This window comes from Loxodonta africana, chromosome 6 (assembly GCF_030014295.1).
Source record: "Loxodonta africana isolate mLoxAfr1 chromosome 6, mLoxAfr1.hap2, whole genome shotgun sequence".
Taxonomy (NCBI): Eukaryota; Metazoa; Chordata; class Mammalia; order Proboscidea; family Elephantidae; genus Loxodonta; species Loxodonta africana.
This window is the reverse complement of record NC_087347.1, coordinates 125,112,921-125,131,216: the sequence shown is the minus strand read 5'-3', so window position 1 is coordinate 125,131,216 and position 18,296 is coordinate 125,112,921. Positions and strand designations below refer to the sequence as shown.

Below are 18,296 nucleotides of genomic sequence, written 5' to 3'. Positions count from 1 at the left end.
AGTCCCACATAATTCTTAGGTTTTCTTCATTTTTTAAAAATTCTTTTATCTGATTTTTCTTCAAATATGTGGGTATCAAGTGCTTTATCTTCAATCTCACTGATTCTGACTTCCATTGCCTCAATTCTGCTCCTATGACTTTCTATTGAGTTGTGTAATTCTGAAATTTTATTGTTAATCTTCTGAATTTGTTTGCTATCTCTCTATGGATCCTTGCAGCCTATTGAATTTCTCACTATGCTCTTCTCTAATCTTCTTAAATTCCTCTAATGCTTTGTCTCTGTGTTCCTTGGCTTGTTCTGCATTGTACCTGATCTCCTTGATCTCTTGAAGTGTTCTGTATATCAATCTTTTATATTCTACCTCTGGTAATCCTAAGAAGTTATCTTCATTCAGGAGATTTCTTAAGTCTTTGTTTTGGGAGCTTGCTGAAGCCATCATGGTCTGCCTGTTTATGTAATTTGATGTTGACTGTTGTCTCCATGCTGTCAATAAGTTATTGCATTTATTTATTTAGTTTGCTTACTGTGTCTTAGCTTCTTGTTTTGTTTTGATATGCCCTAATAGTGTGCTCAAGTGAACAAGTTTGATTATTGACGCCTTTAAAGCTCTAACATCATGTACCAGGTTGTTAGAGCTGTTACTAGGTCTATCAGCCCAGGAGTCCATTTAGTTTTCTATTATGGATTCAGCTCACGTGTCCAAGTAGTCAGTCACCAAGTGTGTGGTGCAGGCGCTCACCTACAGTCTTAGACAAGCAGGGGTAATTGGTGTAGGCACAGGTATCTGGTTGCAGTAGGGGGTCACTGGCTGAGCAAGGCAGGGATCTGACAACTGCCCGAGGGTCTGTGAGAAAAGTGCGTCACTATTCCTTAGAGCACGTAGTTGGGTGGGTTTTGGAGCCTGACTATGGTCACCCAATGCTGTTGGATGTAAGGACTGAGAGGCACCACTTATCCTCGGACCCACTGTGGGTGCCTAGGGGTGTGGCTGGAGCCACTAGTCCTCAGGTCCCTGATGTGGGTGGGTAGGTGTAGGCCCTGCTTAATAAGCTGAGCAGTGCCAAGCGTCCCGAACCTGCCTCTCCACCATACAGCTGAAACAGTTGAAGTTAGACTTCAGGTATATACCCTGCTGTTTTGTGCTACTGAAGACCTATGCTGTTGAAATGGGCCCACACAGGTCTATGCAGGGGTGAAATGCATTCAGAGTCCATAGATCCCTTATGCCTGTGCCTAGGCAAAGTAGCTGTTTCTTCCCTGAGTTCCTGGCCTAAGGGAGCGAGATTATTTTTTCCCTGTTTGTTAATCTGTTCCTTCTCTAAGGCCAGAAGAATGGCTCACAGCAAGCGACAGGTTTTAATTTTGGCCCAGGGAAAGTGACTATCACTGAAGCTGGCTTGGTACTGGTGCAGAGTGGGGAGAGGTCCAGTAAATGGGAAAGAGTTTTTCCCAAAGGGGTGTTTTTTGGTCCTCATGGTAGATTAGATGCACGTACTTATCTTTCGGTGAGAGCACTGCTTTTATCTGATTCTGGAGGCATGAGTGGACTCCTTGGTGCTCAGTCTCTCCTCATGTGGAAAACATGCCCTGAATGCCATTGCTTGTCTTAATGTTGCTCACGCCAGTGGATCCGTCCTGCAGGGTGCTGGTTCCTGCTGAGTCAGGTCTGGCAACTCCTCGCTGCTTCTAAACTGTCTCTCCCTCCCCCCGCCACTCAGTCTGATTCCTCAGCTTTCCCTTTGACGTTCAGGGCTCCTAGACTGTCATATTCACTTGTTTTTTCAGGTCTTTGTTGTAAGAGGAACCATAGGAAGCACCTGACTACTCCGCCATCTTGGCCCCTCCATCTTCATTTTTGAAGAATATTTTCTTGGGTTATAGAATTCCAGCTTGCCTGCTATCTTCTTTTAGTACTTTAAACATATTCCACTATTGTCTGCTTTCCATATTTCTATCAAAAGAACAGCTTCATTTTAATTTCTGATCCTTTCCTTTTTCCTGCCTGCTTCAAATTTTTTCAACTTTTCATTCACTTTGGTTTTTAGCAGTTTTATGGTAATGTACCTACAAACAGATTTCTTTACTTATTCAGGGTTCATGGGGTTTCTTGAAATTTGTGGCTTGATGTCTTTCATTGCCTTGAGACATTCTCTACGAAAACTGCTTCTACCTCTTCTCTTTCACCTCTTCTTCTGGGACGCCAATGTTCTACCTCATTACTGTATCTTCTAAGTGTTTTATCTGTTCTTCTTTCCTTTGGTCTCCTCATGCTTCCTCCTGGCTATTTTCTTCTGAACAATATTCCAGTTTACTGTTTTTATCCTGACCTGTGGCCATGGGCTGGAAGTGACTCAATGCGAATAGGTTTGTTTTTATGTGTATGTTCAACTGGTGGAAACCCTGGTGGCATAGCGGTTAAGTGCTACAGCTGCTAACCAAAAGGTTGGCAGTTCCAATCTACCAGGCACTCCCTGGAAACTCTATACGGCAGTTCTACTCTGTCCTATAGGGTCGCTATGAGTTGGAATTGACTCGACGGCTATGGGTTTGGTTTTTGGTTCAACTGGTATTTAAGAGCATCCAATAAGTTCCTAATTTTGGTTTTATATATTTCAGTTCTAAAGTTTCCATTTGGTTCACTTTTATAATTTCAAGTTCTCTGCCAAACTTCTCACAGTTATTTTAGAGCCTGCATCTATTTTCTCTGCTATGCGTAGTGTCTGTGGAAATAATTCTATTATCTGTTGTTTCTATTGGTTTTTGTTCATGTTATTCTCTCTCCTTGTGTGCTTGATAATTTCTGGTTGTGTTTCATGCATTGAATCTATAAAACTGATCGTGGAGATTATTTAAATCCTGAAATGATGATAATTTTCCTCCAAAAATAATTAACATTTGCTTCTACCTGGCTTCTGGAAGCACTAGAATTCCAAGATCAAATTGAGGAATTTATTTAGAGGATGAGCTACATTCCCTGCTAGAGTCTGTCCACTTGTGACTCACCTATACTGATATGGTGCAATCCTTTAAAGTACTAATCCAAAATAAGGGAGGGTGGGTCACCAGCTATTTCCCATCTTGGTAGGCTCTGGCTTTCAATTCCTATTCTCCTAGGAGGATGAAGCCGTGAAAAGGGCCACAGCCTCTTAGTTTATCAGTTTTTTCCTATGGAATTGAGAGAAAAAGCAATCCCAAATATCCAGCTTAGCTTTCTGATGCCTTTATAGCAGCATATCTTATTTAGTTTTATCTAGTTGATCTCAGGAAACCCAGCATGAAACACTGGTCCAGATTACTAGTTCACCATTCCAGGTAGAGGATATCTACCTATTAGTTCTGCTTTGCAAGATATTTGGTTTTGAGTTTCTTAATATCGTAATTCTATGTCATGGTAGTGATTTCCCTCAGACATTTGATGATTACTGATTGCTTCTCTTTGCCTTTTGAGAATCTGTTTGCCCATGTGAGGGTGGCAGTTTTGTCTACAATAGTTTTTCCTTTGATAAATGTAGGACATGCTGCCAGGGAAGGCAGATTGTCTTCCGGTTATAAGGATTAGGGATTAAGATCACACTACTACACTACTACTATCAGCTTGGGGCACTTGTCTGCCTTTCCAACCATGAACCCTTACTCACTTCTGTGGTATATGAGTAAGGGCGTTCTCTGCTCTTAGCTCAGCAGATATGGGAAAAAGGGGAGGGGCTGGGCTGCGTCAAAAGCAAAATAAATGTTTGGAGGTATGGAGGGCAGGGGCTCTTGGTCCTTTTATCTACTGCCTCTGAGTCTGGAGAACCAGTTAGAAAACTATGACCTCTGTAGGAGTTCTCTAGGATAGGTGTTTTAATTGTGGTTTTCTATATTAATCCAATTATATCTCCAATCCATATTTTAGGAAATCTTAATGGCAGTACTTGTTTTCCAGCATTGTTAAGAATTAAGTACAGACACACACATACATATATAAACATAATACACCACCCTACAAACACACATATATGTGTGTACATGTATGTATGTACATGTGTATATATTCATTTCTAGGAATTTTGGACAAGAGATACAGACGTGTGTTCAATCTGCTATTTTGATCCAATCTTCCACTTGCTTTAGGCCACTCCTCAGCGTGCATTTGGACGTTAACTTTTCCTTCACCTTTCTTTTTTCAAGGATAACTATAATGCTTATGGACAGAGAGAAAGATTTTTATAAGCAATGTATCTTCACAGTGATAGTCTTAATCACAGAACTCATAAAGTAGGCTTCAGACTTAGGGTCTATAAGAAAAATATTAAAGTTAACTCACCAGTTTTAACAATTTTATAGCAAATTATAAGGAAATATTTTTTAAATCTAAGATTCACATAAAAATTTGCTTTTTTGAAAAAGAAAACATATGGTGATTATCTAAGTTCTAAGATGAAACAGGGAATACATCTATTCTTTCCTTTCTAATCCTGAAGTTGTCATTCTACCTTTATTTTCACAGAATTCTTTTTCTTTATTTATATAATATTCTAACCATACTAATCTTTTTTTTCTCAAATATTCCACATTCTCTTTTAATGGCACCACAGTGAACACCATTCTCTTGGTTAAATGTATTTCATTTTTCTGGCTTCAATAAAATGTATTATTTTTTCCATCAAGCCTTTCCTACCCTCTGCTCCCAGGCTTGATTAGCTGTTCCTGTCATATAATCCCACAGCATTCTGTACTTACCCCTTCATATCCTTATACTTTTGGTTCTGTTTTTTTCTCCCCCACTATCCTGTGAACTCCATGAGGGCCGGGATAACCGATGCTTTGTTAACCGTAATTCTGGTGCCAACATTTTGTGAAGCACATAATAGAAGCACCATAATGAATGTTCTAAGACTTTATTTGCATTTTGGAAACTGCTATAAATGACTTGGATCCACACTCTGACTTCTTCAACCTATATCCTGAAAGCAGAGAGAAAACATCTTGCTTTTCAAAATACAAGTCTAGCTATACTTAAAGGTACTAATGACTACTTCCAGTAGTAAAGAGGGCACTAGTATTTCATAGCCTGATGTGGCAACACAAATACACAAAACATCACTATTACTAGATCAAATACTTGTGAGAGACAAGGCTCTGGGTGATTGTGTATTTCATACCTTTCAATATTTCTGTCAAACTGAGAAGTATAATGAAGTTGTCTGATTGGTCCGACTTTCGCCAGAGTGGAAGAAAAAAAAAGCAGCTCAGGGCTTCAGAGTCACAGCTCAAGCGCCTCATAAAAGACCTGACACTTGATATTTGTGTTCTGAAAGAAAGCCTTATTTCTTGTAGTAACACAGCTGATATTGCTAAAAACCAAACCCAGAGTCTTATCCTAAGATTGGCTGAATTACAATGCCAATTTAATTTCTAACCTTGAATGGTATATGAAGTTAAAGTGAGGGCACTGACTGGGAAGAATGGGATCCTGAAACTTGGGTTGGGGACTTATGGGCACATAATCTGGAAGCTGGAGACACTAAGCCCCTAACTCCAATTCTGTCTGCTAAGTCACCATCCCTCATAAAACCATTCCTTCCACCCCCATGTGATGAGACTAATGCAGCTGTGTCTGAAGAGTCCTTGCCTGAGACATCAACTGGGGTAGCATGTAGGGCATTTCCTGGGGTACTGCCTGAGGCAGACGCCTTTCAAGACATTGTTGAATGTCTCCAGGACTCACCCCACCACCATTTTTCCTTCTAGACCTATAATTAGACTTAAGTTCCAGTAAGCTCCAAGATGTGAAGTACAAAGTGTGACCCAGGAGTAAGTATGCTACACTCCAAAAGAACTGCTTCATTTTTCTAATATATACAAACAGAAACCTGGGGAATATATGTGAGAATAGCTATAAAGGCTGTGGGAGGATGGTGAAAGGAACGTAAAGTTGGATCAGTCTGAGTTTATTGACATGGGCCCACTAAGCACAGACTCTTCACTCAGCATCTCAGCTTGAAAGTTTACTGAAGGATCTAACACTTTATTTAGCTGGTTGACTGAAATGTGGAGCAAGAGGTGACCTACTACACTAAATGAAGCTGAAATGCCAGAACCGCCTTGGTATACTGTAGAAAAGGTTACCCACAAGCTTAGGGAAAATGGCATGTTGCAATGGACTTATCATGTTAAGACTCATAGACCCACCTAGGGAGTGCCCAGAGGACATATCTTTCACCACAACTGTGAAGAATAAATTTGTGACGGGAGACCCTTGTATCCTTGAAGACTGCTGTGAATGCTCTACAGTGAGAACTGACCTTGCTGAATTAAGACACCTAACTACAATGGGGGTGACTGGACCCCTGGGTAGCAAGGGTCAAGTGGCGGCACTTAAAAACCAAAGACAAGCTGGGTGTGGTTATCGTAATGGACAACAGAATCAAAACAGTAATCAAAACAGTCTGACTTGCATGGACTTACGGCATTGGCTAGATGGTCATGGTGTCCCTAAGAATGAAACAGATGGGAAACCTATTAAAAGTTTACTTGATCTGTACAAGAATTATAGGTCAAGTGAACTGTATTCTACTTTGAATCACCAAAATAGAGAAGGATGGCTCCTCAGTCAATTCCCAGACTACAGTCTAAGGTCCAAGAAATTAGGACTGCCCCTACCCAGGAAAATAGTAAATCAAAAGCAATATCACATTCCTGGAGGAACTGCACAGATTAGTGCCACCATCAAGGACTTGAAGGATGCATGGGTAGCGATTTACCCTATCCCTTGAAGAATGACAGTGGATTATCATAAGCTTAACCATGTGGTGACTCCAATTGCAGGTGCTTTTCTAGATGTAGTTTCAATGCTTGAACAAATTAACACATCTCCTGGTACCTGGTATGCAGCTATTCCATCTGGCCAATGCCTTTTCCACCATACTTGTTTTGAAGGACCAACAGGAGCAATTTGCCTTCACATGTCAAGGCCAACAATACACCTTCACTGTCCTACCTCAGGGTATATCAACTCCCCAGCCCTATATCATAATTTAGTCCGCAGGGACCTTGACTGCCTTTCCATTCCACAAGATGTTACACTGGTCCATTACATTGATGACATTATGCTGACTGGACCAAGTAAGGAAGACATATCAATAACTCTAGACTGATTGGTAAGACATTTGCGTGTCAGAGGGTGATAAATTAACCCAATAAAAATTCAGGTGCCTTACACATCAGTGAAATTTCTAGGGGTCCAGTGGTATGGGGCATGTTGAGATAGCCCTTGTAAAGTGACATACAAGTTGTTGCATCTGGTCCTTCCTACAAATAAACAGGAGGCACAACACCTGGTGGGCTGCTTTGAATTTTGGAGGCAACTCAGTCTTCAACCGTGTGTTACTCCAGCCTATGTATCAAGTGACTTAAAAAGCTGCTAGCTTTGAGTGGGGCTCAGAACAAGAGAAGGCTGTACAACAGGTTCAGGCTGCTGTGCAAGCTACTCTGCCACTTGGCCATATGATCCGGCTGATCCAATGGCGCTTCAGGTGTCAATGGCAGAGAGAAATGCTGTTTGGAGTCCTTGGCAGGTCTCTATTAGTGAATCACAGTGTAAATCCTTAGGATTTTGGAACAAATTCCTGCTATCCTCTGTAGATAATTACTCTCCTTTTGAGAAACACCTTTTGGCTTGTTACTGGGCCTTAGTAGAGACTGAATGCTTAACCATGGGCCACCAAGTTATCATGTGGTCTGATCTGCCTGTCATGAACTGGGTGTTGTCTGACCCACAAAGTCATAAAGCTGGATGTGCACGGCAGCACTCCATCATTAAATGGAAGTGGTATATACGAGATTGGACCCGAGCAGGATCTGAAGGCATAAATACCCTACATGTAGACGGGAGTGGCCCAAATGTCCTGGTCTCCGCTCCTGTCACATTAACTTCCCTCTCCCAGTCTACGCCTATTGCCTTATGAGGTGTTGCTTACAATCAGTTGACTGAGGAAGGGAAAACTTCTGCCTGGTTTACAGATGGTTCTGGGCAAAAAGCAGGAAGCACTTGAAAGCGGACAGCAGCAGCAGTGCGGCCCGTTTCTGGGACTTCCCTGAAGGATAACGGTGAAGGAAAATCCTCCCATGAGCAGAACTTCAAGCCGTGCACCTGGCTGTTCATTTTTCTTAGAAGGAGAAATGGTCATATGTGAGATTCTATACCGACTGTGGGCTATGGCCAATTGTTTAGCTGGATGGTCAGGGAGTCGGAAGGAACATGATTGGAAAATTGGTGACAAGGAGTTATGTGCTTAGACCTGTCTGAATGAGCCAAAGAACTGAAGATATTTGTTTCATGTGAATGTTCACCAAAGTGACTTCAGCAGAGGATGATTTTAACAATCAAGTGGATAGGATAGGATGATGTGTTCTGTGGATACCAGTCAGCCTCTTTCCTTAGCCTCTCCTGTCATTGCTCAGTGGGCTCATGAACAAAGTGGCCATGGTGGTGGGAATCAAGGTTAGACATGGGCTCAGCAACACAGGCTTTCACTCACCAAGGCCAACTTGGCTACAGCCACTGCTGAGTTTCCAATCTTCCAGCAGCAGAGACCAACACTGAGTTCCCGATATGGCACCATTCCTGGGGGCAATCAGCCAGCAATCAGTGGCAGACTGATTACATTGGACAGCTTCCATCATGGAAAGGGCAGTATTTTGTTCTTACTGGAACAGACACTCTAGATATGGATTTGCCTTCCTGGCATGCAATGCTTCTGCCAAAACTGCCATCCATGGACTTACAGGGTGCCTTATCTACCATCACGACATCGTACACAGCATTGCTTTGGATTAAGGAACTCACTTCACAGCAAATGGAGAACAGCAATGTGCCTATGCTCATGGAATTCACTAGTCTTACTATGTTCCCCATCATCCTGAAACAGCTGCCTTCATAAAACAATGTAATGGCCTTCTAAAGACACAATTATGGCACTAGCTAAGTGGCAATACCTTGCAGGGTTGGGGCAATGTACTCCAGGAGGCTGCATATGCTCTCAATCAGCATCCAATATATGGTGCTATTTCTCTCATAGCCAGGATTCACAGGTCCAGGAATCAAGGAGTGGAAATGAGAGTGGCACCACTCACTAATACCACTAGTGACCCACTCACAAAATTTTTGCTTCCTGTCCCCTCAACCCAATGGTCAGTGGATCTAGAGGTCTTTGTTCCAAAGAGAGGAAAACATAAAACTGATTCCATTGAAATGAAGTTACGAATGCTACCCGGCCACTTTAGGCTCTTCATGCCTCTGAATCAACAAAGAAGGGAGTTACCATGTTGGCTGGTGTAACTGATCCTCACTACCAAGGGGAAACTGGACTGATATCATATAATGTCGGTAATGAAGAGTATGTCTGGAATACGGGGGATTCCTTAGGGGGTCTCTTAGTATTACCATGCCATGTGATTAAAGTTAACTGTAGTAACTCAATTTTAGTATCACTACTAATGTTCCAGAATAAAAGTTTGACTAATGTCCCAGAACGAAAGTTTGAGTCAACCCACCAGGCAAAGAACCACAACCAGCTGAGGACAAAGGGAATAGAAAATGGGTGGTGGAAGAAGGTAATTCTAAATACTAGCTACGAGCACATGACCAGCTGCAGAAACGAGGACTGTAACTGTAATGAGTATTTCTTCTTTGTTTTGTTATATGCGTGTGTGTGTACATGTGTGTATGCATATATGTATGTATGTATACACATATATAGAGAGAGAGAATGAGAGTACAAACATCTTTGCTTTCTTCCCTGTCTTATTCCGTCATTTATTTAAAATACAAGATGTATATGAGGCTAGTACATTTTTGGTTGTACACATTTTAGTTGTATCAGGTTAGGCTCAAGTATGACTTTATAACTGTCTTTATTTAGCAATTATGTATGGTTTAATGACATGTGTGTAGGTGCCATGTTGACAAGCATAGACTATGAGCGTTAATATTACATGTCAACTTGGCTAAGTTATGATTCTCAGTGGTTTGGCAGGCTCTATGTAATCACCTTCCATTTTTTGATCTGAATGTGAGCAGCCAATCAGTTGAAAGGGAAGTTTCTCTGGGTGTGTGGACTGCCTCCAGTATATAAGTGGATGTTATGGCAAAGCTTGCTCTCTTTCTCAACTCTGCACTCTTCTCATTGCCTGGCCCTTGGTTCTTGGGATGTAAGCCTGCAAGTGTCTGGCCTGCTGTCTAACCTGCAGATTTTGGATTCACCAACCTTGGCAACCCTGTAACCTAGCACAGGCCTCCAGCCTACCGCCTGACCTGCAGATTTTGGGTCATCAGTACCTGTAAACTCCTGAGCCAGCAGAGGCCTTCAGCCTGTTACCTGGCCCACAGATTTGGAACTTGCCAGTCCCTCACAATTGTGTGAGCCATTTCATTGAAGTAAATTTCTCTCTATATACGCTTCATTGGTTTTGCTCCTCTAGAGAACCCAGACTAAGGCACCTATTTTTTTTCAGGGGGGGTACAGAATACATTATTAAATAATGCTGACCATTTAAAATTTAAACTTCTTCAATCTAGTACTCTATATTTAGGGTTTTCTGAGAAATAGTTTTACAATTTAATAATTTAAACAAATAAAAACACCTTAATAAAATCAATACATTTATATTTAATTATGTATGAGATCCAGTCATGCCATTTAAATAAAAAAAGGAAAGTCCAACATTGTATATCATTGATCAGTCTTTGCAGGTACTAAACTACACTAAGAAAACAGCTAAGAACTACACTGACTGAGTTTGGTTGTCTTTTTTTTTTTTTTTTAAAACCATATTAAATTCACATTTTTAAAGTTCTATTTGTTTTAAGATTTATAGTAAAAATAAACAAAATGTAGTTACACAAATACTGACTGGTATGCTACATTTTAGAGAATTGTGTTCAAAAGTAATAGACCACCCAAAAAGAAGGATGATTTATAAAGAATAGGTAATACTAAGAGATTCTAAAGAAATTCTGATAAAGAAATAAAGAAATCATGACTGTACACCAATGTGCACTGCAGCACTATTCACAACAGCCAAAAGACGGAAACAAACAAAATATCCATCAACAGATGAATGAATAAATAAACAAAAAATGTGCATACATACACAACTCTAAAGAGAAATGAAATCCTAATGCATGCTACAACATGGATGGAATTTGAAAACATTATGCTGAGTGAAGTAAGTTAGTTGCCAAAGGATAAATACCGTATGATCTCACTTACATGAAATAAGCAAAAACGTAGAAACGAGAGGCTATTAGTGATCATCAAGGATGGGAGAAAGGACACAAGGGAAAACTACTGCTTATACGACACTGAGTTTATGTTAATGGTGGGGGAATAATTTGGAAACGGATAGCAATAAGGGCTGCACAACATGAAGAATACAACTGATGTCACCAAATTATACATATAGTAATTGCTGAACTGGCAAATGCTTTGTTGTATATATTCTCACCACAATAATAAAGACCTATGAAACGAAGGGAAAAAAGCAAAGGAAATGATGATAAGGAGTCTAGGTGAAGAGACACATACATGAGGATGACCACTCACAAATATGTTTATGGCAAGAGGGTAACGGTCTTTTGGAGGCAGCAAAGAAAAAGAAGTTACCGAGTACTGTAAAGGCAAAGACAGTGATTATACATTCCACTTTAGTAAAGGGATGAGGGGATATGTGCAAAATATGTGCTTCAAAAATCAAAATTTATAATGATGTCATTAAATGACAAAAATAAAGTGAAACAGCATTGGCCTCAGTGAGGTCAGAGCATCTTTTATGATCAGGATTATCATGACAGTTAAATATGCAAGAATTGCTTTTCCTATAACTTAACCTTTATTTTATAAAATAAAAATTATAAAGGTACTGTCTCTTACGGTCTGCAAAAATTATCTTTATAATATAAAATATCGCCTTTAAGAATACTAACATGAAGAATCCACTTTGTCCTACTCATCAGGTATTGAATCATACGTTTTTGTGAAAATACTCAGAGGACATTTTCAGTGCAACTGTGTCATCGGCACTTACAAGTGTTTCCAGTTGGTGCTTAATCTCATTAAGGCATTAAAAAAAAATTAATAATGAAAAATGGAGCCCAACTGAGCAACATCAGAGTAAGAATTCTACACTTACCCTTGCATAGTGGAATTCAACACCATAGAGTTCTAAAGTACGCGCTGTGTTCAGATAATTAAATTCTGCTTCTGCAGGAGACAAGCCTCTATAAAAACATCATTAGGTTAAAAATTAGATCAATCACAAACATGGTCAAACTAGAAGAAGGGTAGTTGTCTGGAAAATTTTCAAGCATTCTAATGAAATCTTTGACAAAACACCATGCATGACTATTCTTCTTAATTCTGTACAATAACATCTAACTTATCAGGAGGACACATTTTCAGTAACCCGAATCATCCAGAAATATAAGAAACAGCAAGTTTTAAAAGTCCTAGCTATTCTTGCGGCCAATTACAAAGTCACTCGTTCTTGGACATAACTTACAAGCGTGTCTCTCAAACCTTTGGTCCATACACCATCTGCATTTAAATCACCTGGGTGCTTCTCAACAAGCAGATTCTGAGCTAACCTCCAGAGGACTGCTTCTCAAAGCAAGTAGCACAAACAGGTTCTGAGTCATAAAAAATACAGAAATTGAGGGCCAGGGCAGAATAATTTTATGTCTGTTGAATCTAACAATAAAAAAATAGGACTTGTAATTTTTACGTCTTTGCTTATTTCTCCATTTTATTTTTCTAGTAATTCATTTGTATTGTATTTTTCAAAAATTCTATGTATCATTCCTGACAGACTGGAGGAAAAAACTGGTCTTTCATGACAGGCAGCTTGAGAAGTACTGTTATACAGAGTCTGATACAGAAGGTTTGGGATACGGTCGAAGTTGTTCATCTGTAGCAAGTATCCTAGGTGATTCTTACAAACACAAGTTTGAGAACTGCTGCTTTAAGTGAAAAACCTTTAAAAATAGACAGATTTATTCCTATTTCATACACAATTCTTACAATCCTAGTTATCCGATCTTATTTGACTACAGCAGAGCAAACCAGCAAATTACAAAAGCAAAGGTATCAATCTTCCACTCACTAATGACACTAGATGAGGGAGTAAACAGCCTGACAATACATGACCATAACAAATGCGACTCACCAAGAAAAGCAGAGAGACTTCGGCTTTCTATAAAATTAAGTTAAATACTCCCCCCAAAGTTAAACTGGATGACTCTATTTTTAATTTGTTCAAAGATGTGATCAATCATTTCTTTAAACCAAACAGAAATACATAATTAATCTCTCGTTAAATGTACTCTTTCTTACAGATGAAATTTTTCGCTATTGGTAAATTTTAAAATCTGGTTTACCTTCAAACTCTTGTTTCAGATATGCTATTTGTAGAATTTTATTATAGATGGGATTTAATTTTAGGCCAAAATATAGCCCCCTCCTTTTATTAAGCCAATCTATTAAAATTTTCATTCATCAGTCTTATTTTAGATCACAGGTCCATAAACTTTTTCTGTAAAGGGCTGGATAGTTAAGTATTTTAGGCTTTCAGGCCAGACGTTCCCTGTTGGAAGTACTACTCAACTCGGCTACTGTAGCGTGAAAGCAGCCACTGACAATCTGGAAATGCATGAGGATGTCTGCGCTCTAATGGGAGTTTATTTATAGATGCTGAAATTGGAATTTCCTAAAATTTTCCCATGCCATGAAACATTATTCTTATTTTCATATTTTTTCATCCATGTAAAATGTACAAAACCATTCTTAGCTCACAGACTATACTAAAATAGGTGACGGGCCATATTTTGCCAACTTGTTTTAGATACATGGGCTATTACTAAATGAAAGTAAGTTTTCTTTATTATAATAGGAGCTAATATTTCCTCAGGGCTCACCGTGAGCCAGGCATTGTTCTGGGTACTTAGTATATATAAACCCGTTTAACCCTTATAATAACTCCAGAGGCAGATACTCTTATTATCCCCAGTTTACAGATAAGAAAAGAAAAGCAGAGACAGGGCAATTTGGCCAAGGTTAAAGACAGTAATTAAGTTTACCAGGTGAATTTCAACCCAGGCAGTCTGGCTCAGCCAATATTCAACACTGCCTTAGTTCTTCCATGAGTACTTCGAATTGTATGTTAAAAATTGAACTCTGAATCAATAAACAATATTACTGTCTATTCAAAGCAATACAACGGCTCTTCTGGAAAAAAAATGTCACATAAAATTAGTATCGCAAAAAAAGAAAGTTGAATATAGTTATTACTGCAAAAATGCTACTGTTTTTAAAGGAACATTTTAAAATTAATTTATTATTATCTAAAGTTCCTTTTCTCCTCTTGGCTCTTTACCAAACAGAACTCACTCCTTTAATATAGCTAAAAACAGAGAAAAAATTGCTAAGTAGATTGAACTGTACACTGTGAATATACTATTAATATTTAAAATTCCTTCTTAAGAACTGACTTTATATAATAGCAAATGAATTTCTGCTTACATACAGCTGTATGGTTCTTAACAGAAATGAAAAGATGCCTCATATATTATGTGAAATAAGCAATAACATGTATTTTAGTATATATCACCTACATTTCTTTAAATCATAGTATTTTATATAATAGTAACTGTTCTATATTAAGTAAATAAAACGAATCAGAAATAATTTAAAATACTTCTCTAGAAAGGATGCCATTAAGTTTACCAAATAAGCAGAAAAGTAAATAAATTCTTACGTATGTTGCTGATGGAATTTTGCAATTTCTTTTTCAAAATCTTGAGGTTGATTAGGAATGAAAGAATAATCTGAGAGGTAGCCTGGCAAATTCTCTGACTGATTGTAATCGCCAAATTCAGCTGGTAAGTAGAAGGAAAATATTCACACTTTAATAAACATATTTTTCAGTTATTAGAGCTAAATCAGTAACGTCATCAATTTCTGGAAGTGAGATACTTGTTTCTAATGTTATCGTTGAAGCAAGTTAAAACAATTCATTTAATATTCAAGCAATTTCAGGAAACAAAGTAATTATTAATTAGTTGGGCATTTCATTACATTTCCTCTGCAGTCACTACTTTCTGTATAGGGACCTATGTCCCTGGATGATACAAATGGTTAAGCGCTCAACTTTTAGCCAAAAGATTGGTAGTTTGAACCCGCCCAGAGGCACCTTGGAAGACAGGTCTGGCCATCTGCTTCCGAAACGTCACAGCCTTGAAAACCCTATAGAGCAGTTCTACTCTGCACACAAGGTGTCGCCATGAGTCGGAATAGACTTGAGGGCAACTAACAACAACAACATATGTCTAAAGAGCCCATGTATTAAAGGTGATGTACATTTAAGGTAATGCACAGGCCCCACAATCATATCCTATTTGACCTAAAAGTGAGCTGATACTTACACTGAACAGCAAATGAAGCCAAAAGGGCAGCAGTATTACAAGGACAGGGCAATCTAATAAAACCAAACAGAATACATAAACCAAGGTTAAATACAATCATTTCTAAAGCACTATAATTTATATTCTTTGCACTTGAAGTTTCTATGTGACTTTCATTTTAACTATTTAGTAATGAACCTATCTGATGAAAAAAATGCATGCTAAACGTAACCATTTTTTGATACATAATTCACGTTGCAATGAACATGAATTACTTAATTCAGAAATAAATATATTTCGAAATTCGTTACTAAAAACTTTAAATCACCTACCTTCCAGTAAGAATGTCTTGTTTAATTTGCAAAAAGTACTGGTACCTGAAAGAAAGGACAGCTAGCATTTACTGAAATTACAGCATTTTCAGTTTTTAAAAAACTGTATACTTACACTAACAATAAAACTGAAATATTTAAATATTTGCTTTTATAATTTACACGTTGACCCTTGTAAAGATATTTTAAAAGTTTCCATAAATTCATAAATCCAGATTTTTAAAATTCTTTTTTTTTTGATAGATGAAATTTTGTACTTCAATTGTCTTGTTTCCACCAGCTTCCATTAAAAAACTCAAGATTTTTGAGAGTTAAATGCGTGGAGGAGAAGATTAGGGAGGAATACTCAGATGACTGTTATACGCAGAAAGCAGAGCTGGAAGCATGGAAAACCTGAGTCAGAGACACAGAAGAGCCAATGGTAGCAATGCACGAGAGACCAACCGAAGAACACCATCCATTCTGCTAAGATAAAAAGCCAGATGTAACCACAGGCCTGTGCACTATCATCGTATCAGGCAGCAGAAAGCTGCTGATTGTAGAAAAGTATCTTTCCACCTTCATTTCAGTGAAGAAAGCCCTCTTTAATCAGAAAGAAGACCCTAGACATAAAAGGTTCCTTTCCCTACTATTGTTCTACCATTATTAGAATTACCAAGTGCCCAATTTCCTTAAAAACCAATAAAGGCGCAAGTATTCTATAACAAGACTGCAGAGGTTGCTTACAAGATGGATCGCCCTCCAGTCCCTACTAGGCAAAATCATCTGTGTCGGACAACATTGGCAGAAGATCAAAATTTTGTGGCTTTAAATCTTTTGACAGGAAATTTTAAGACTTTTACTTACCCCACTTAAAAAAAAGTACATATTCCAAGAGAAAAAAAACATTAAAAATTCTGGTTATTGTCACTGAATTATACATAGAAAAACTGTTGAATTGGTAAATATTTTGTTATACAGTATACATGGAAACCCTGGTGGCGTAGTGGTTAAGTGCTACAGCTGCTAACCAAAAGGTCGACAGTTCAAATCCACCAGGCGCTCCTTGGAAACTCCATGGGGCAGTTCTACTACGTCCTATAGGTTCGCTACGAGTCGGAATTGACTTGACAGCAGTGGGTTTTAGGTTTGGTTTTACAGTATACGTGTGTGTGTGTATGTATGTATGTGTATCTGTGTCTATATCTCTACTCCTCATTTATAGACATAGTTAGGTTCCCAAGACCAGGTCATTATGCGGAAATCAGCCTTATGCGAAAACAGAGGATGACTACGTCATTACATAACTGTCAAATAACATCATTACATAACTCTTAAATTATGCACTACATACTGCCAAATTACATCATTACATAACTGCCAAACCACTGAGAATCATGGCCCAGCCAAGTTGACACATAACCTTAACCATCACTGCCAGTATTACTCTCGCCTCGTACACTGGTGTTTGTTACTGCCAGATATATGTCGTTAATGTGCAAAATAGTTGGACAGTACATTTTTTACTGTTGTAAATGCAAAACACTGGACAACGAGACAGCCGATACGTAAACAGTAGGTTTCTGAGTGAAGTAAATTACGAACATGGTTACGATTAACAGTATTTTAATTACACTAATAAGCTCTTCTTAAATGTTAAACACATTATAAATCCAATTTTAAAGTACTGCTCTCTTAATTACAAATATTTCTTATATATTTAAAATTTTGATTACATAAAACATACAATGGAATATTCTGATACTTGATTTCAAGTTATCACATGTACCAGGAAATAATAAAGTTCATTTAGAAATGCTTTATAATTCACAATTTTCATTAATTCAGGAATTTCCCTTGGAATTCATCCAAAATTAAGGAAAGTTTTACTACATTGTGAATTGTTTAAGATGAAAGATCTTGTTACTTTAATTATTTAACAACCACCACAAAACCTAAATGGTTAAAGAATATGGCATTAAAGCAAAATGATATACAAGTTTGCTTTTTAATATAATTTAGCTTAAATTGTACTATTAGCTTCAAACACCAGGACTGCCTAATCCAGGATCCATATTCCCAACATCTCCTGTTATAAAAAAAGTAACACTCTGCCCCCCAACAAATACACAGAAAAGGAGTCTCAAGAATGTCAATGTAACTTGCCCTAATTGAGAACTCTACAAATACCTTAGGATCAGCAGCTATAGCTAATTATGTAAATATCTTTATCATTTTGTTATCCACTTCCACCATACAAAAAAAAAAAACCCACTGCCACCGAGTCAATTCCGACTCATGGCAACCCTGCAGGACAGAGTAGAACTACCCCAGAGAGTTTACAAGGGGCACCTGGTGGATTCGAACTGCCAGCCTCTTGGTTAGCAGCCGTAGCTGTTAGCCACTATGCCACCAGGGTTTCCACCACAGCATTCTAAAAGTAACTAAATACATTAAAATCTAATGTCCTGTCTACAGGTAGCTTAGGTATAGATTTTTAAATTAACTCCTATTTTCTAAGAGTAATTCTGAATATAGTCACTG

The 18,296-nt window shown here is 38.4% G+C and overlaps 1 protein-coding gene across 9 annotated transcripts in view; it reads right to left on the bottom strand.

The window, feature by feature from the left end:
• The window catches only part of PTPN4 (protein tyrosine phosphatase non-receptor type 4), a 239,006-nt gene that overhangs the window by 123,777 nt on the left and 96,933 nt on the right, over window positions 1–18,296 (bottom strand). For all 9 annotated transcript variants that reach the window (XM_064287299.1, XM_064287297.1, XM_064287296.1 and 6 more), the window contains 4 exons: window positions 15,774–15,818; window positions 15,463–15,515; window positions 14,796–14,916; window positions 12,177–12,264 (listed from right to left, as the gene is read on the bottom strand). In XM_064287299.1, coding sequence (XP_064143369.1) covers window positions 12,177–12,264; window positions 14,796–14,916; window positions 15,463–15,515; window positions 15,774–15,818 — 307 coding nt within the window. The remainder of the gene's footprint in view (window positions 1–12,176; window positions 12,265–14,795; window positions 14,917–15,462; window positions 15,516–15,773; window positions 15,819–18,296) is intronic.